This window comes from Entamoeba dispar, genomic scaffold, assembly GCF_000209125.1.
Source record: "Entamoeba dispar SAW760 scf_1105229458705 genomic scaffold, whole genome shotgun sequence".
Classification (NCBI taxonomy): domain Eukaryota; phylum Evosea; order Mastigamoebida; family Endamoebidae; genus Entamoeba; species Entamoeba dispar.
In genome coordinates, this window is record NW_001853326.1 from 1 (window position 1) to 2,299 (window position 2,299).

At 23.2% G+C, this 2,299-nt stretch overlaps 1 protein-coding gene across 1 annotated transcript, besides 6 other annotated features; it reads left to right on the forward strand.

Annotated features, from left to right (window-relative positions):
* The first annotated feature begins 183 nt into the window (after window positions 1–183).
* Window positions 184–239: a microsatellite.
* Window positions 240–260: 21 nt separating this feature from the next.
* Window positions 261–1,448, forward strand: EDI_312430 (uncharacterized protein; the record flags this gene model as incomplete). Its single annotated transcript, XM_001734882.1, has 2 exons — window positions 261–365; window positions 411–1,448. 2 exons carry the CDS (start codon window positions 261–263, stop codon window positions 1,446–1,448), a joined length of 1,143 nt encoding a protein of 380 aa, XP_001734934.1.
* Window positions 1,449–1,638: 190 nt separating this feature from the next.
* Window positions 1,639–1,694: a sequence feature (AT_rich).
* A 210-nt stretch (window positions 1,695–1,904) lies between these two features.
* Window positions 1,905–2,093: a microsatellite.
* A 20-nt stretch (window positions 2,094–2,113) lies between these two features.
* Window positions 2,114–2,160: a sequence feature (AT_rich).
* A 79-nt stretch (window positions 2,161–2,239) lies between these two features.
* Window positions 2,240–2,299: part of a microsatellite that runs on past the window's edge.
* Window positions 2,283–2,299: part of a microsatellite that runs on past the window's edge.

The following is a 2,299-nucleotide window of genomic DNA, read 5'->3' on the forward strand; positions in this document are numbered from 1 at the left end:
ATAAATAATGTTTTTCATAAATATATTCTTAAGATGACTCAAAAATTGCAAAAAGTTTGTTTTGATTATTTGGTCAACTCCCTCACTAAAAAAGAAGAATAACTGTTGAAGAAATAAGAGTTGACCAAAAATAGTATCTAATTTTTCTCTTTTTAAAAAAACTATTTATAAAAAAGCGATGTAAAAATAAAAGAAAATAAAATAAATTGAAAGAAAGAAAGAAATGAAAAGAAGAAGAACTCAAAAAGTGTCAAAGAATAATGGAATTTTTCTTCAAATTTGAAGGTGTTTTTCATACAGAAAATGCACCAGAATGCAAAGAATTAACACAGAAATGTACCAATGAAATTATTAATACAATGAGAGTTTGTTTGCTTTTATAAAACCAAAGAAGGAATAATGATAAATAGGATTGTAACAATCCAGACATTGAACCATCTCAAATGTCTGAAATGCTATTAAAAAAGAAAGACCTGACATCAAATTTAAAAAAGTTAGTTAAATTTATGAAAGGAGAAGTAGAAGTAATTCAAGACCCTGATGAACAGAAAGGGTCAATAGAAGTTTATAAAGAAACAAAAAAACTAGTTAAAGAACTAATTGAGTTACAACAATTAACCGAACTTGATGGAGAAGGAATCAAAAAGTTCTGTACTGGAATGGTTGATGTTATAAAACACGTTTTAGATATTGTTATTTTAACAGATAAATGGTCAATTAAAATCTCTCTTGATTATATTGACCAAATTTATAAAAGTATGATTAATGCAGTAAAATCATTTAAAGAATTAGGTCCTTTAGATAAAAAGGAATTAACTAATTTATATAATAATGCTGGATTTTTAACTAATTCTATTGCTCAATTTACTTCAACTAGAGCTTGTGTATATCCAGATGAACGTTCTGAAAGAATGAAAGAAGACTCTATTGCTTTAAGACCTTCATTTGATAATTTTTTAAAATTTGTTAGTGGAGTTTCTGATGATAAAACATCAGTAACTCATTTTAAACAAATACTAATGGAAATAAAAGATATGTTAAAAGATCCTGCACAATTCTCTGCATCCATTGACGTCACTCAAAAAGATAATCTTGAAGATGTATATAATAACTTCAAAGACGTCATTGATGATCCTACTCTTCCTGACGATGATAAAGATTCTGCTTCTTTGGCTCTTTTAGAAGGTTTTGAAGGAAGGGCTATTGCTAATTTACATAGCACTGATCCAAGACGTGCACGTGCTGCTACTGCTGTTGTTAAAAAAGTAAGAGAAAACAAAGTTGGAAAAAGAAAAAAAGAAATGCTTATGGTTGCTCGTTCTTTAGCAAAAGATATGAAAGCAATTTGTGATCATTTAGAACCATTAGACAATACAGTCAATAAAGAAATGAATGTTGTTACTGATGAGTTGCTTGGTAACCTTTGTGATAAATTAAGTACTTACTAATTCCATTAATAAACAATCTTTTTCACAAACTGCTTTTTTGTTGATTTGAGTTATTCTTTAATGTTTTTGTTTTATAAACATATGAGTATGCATCACATTTATTATTTTTATTGCATCGAATAAAATTGTCTTGGCAAAAAGTATAAAATAAAATTTGAATAAAAAACAGTCAAAAAGGGTATTGAATTTCTTATATAATTATTAATTTTATTGGTGTTAATTGATTATATTTAATTTAAATATATTGAAGTTCTTTTTAATGTAGAAGTATTTTTAATCTTTTTAATTAGTTATTGAAATGTAGAATAATGATATTTATTTATATTTTGGTTAAGAAAAAGTGATGAATGATAAATTAAAAAGAATGAAGAGAGTATAACATTTAAAAGGTTAATAATAAATAAGTTTAGTGTGAAAATTAAGTAATAAGAAATGAAGAATCATTTAAAACAACACAATAAATAAAATGAAATAATTATAATAAATAATTCAAATTAAACAAGTATTATTTATAATTATATAAATGATAATTTTAATAATAGAAATAAAGAAACATAAATGAATAGAATAGAGAGAGGTAGTGATAATTCAAATAATTTAAATATTAAAAATATAAATGTTTATAAAAGATAAAAGAATAAACAATAATATAAATGATATATCAGAATATTTATTGATAAATTTAATTTTATAATAATAATATAAAAATAAAGAGAATAAATGAGATATAATCGAATTATATTTAAATAATCACAAAAATTGAATAGAAATGATGGAACATTTTATCATTCTAATAAATATAAAATGATATTTTTTTACAATTATTACAAAAGAAAATAATATTATATTAA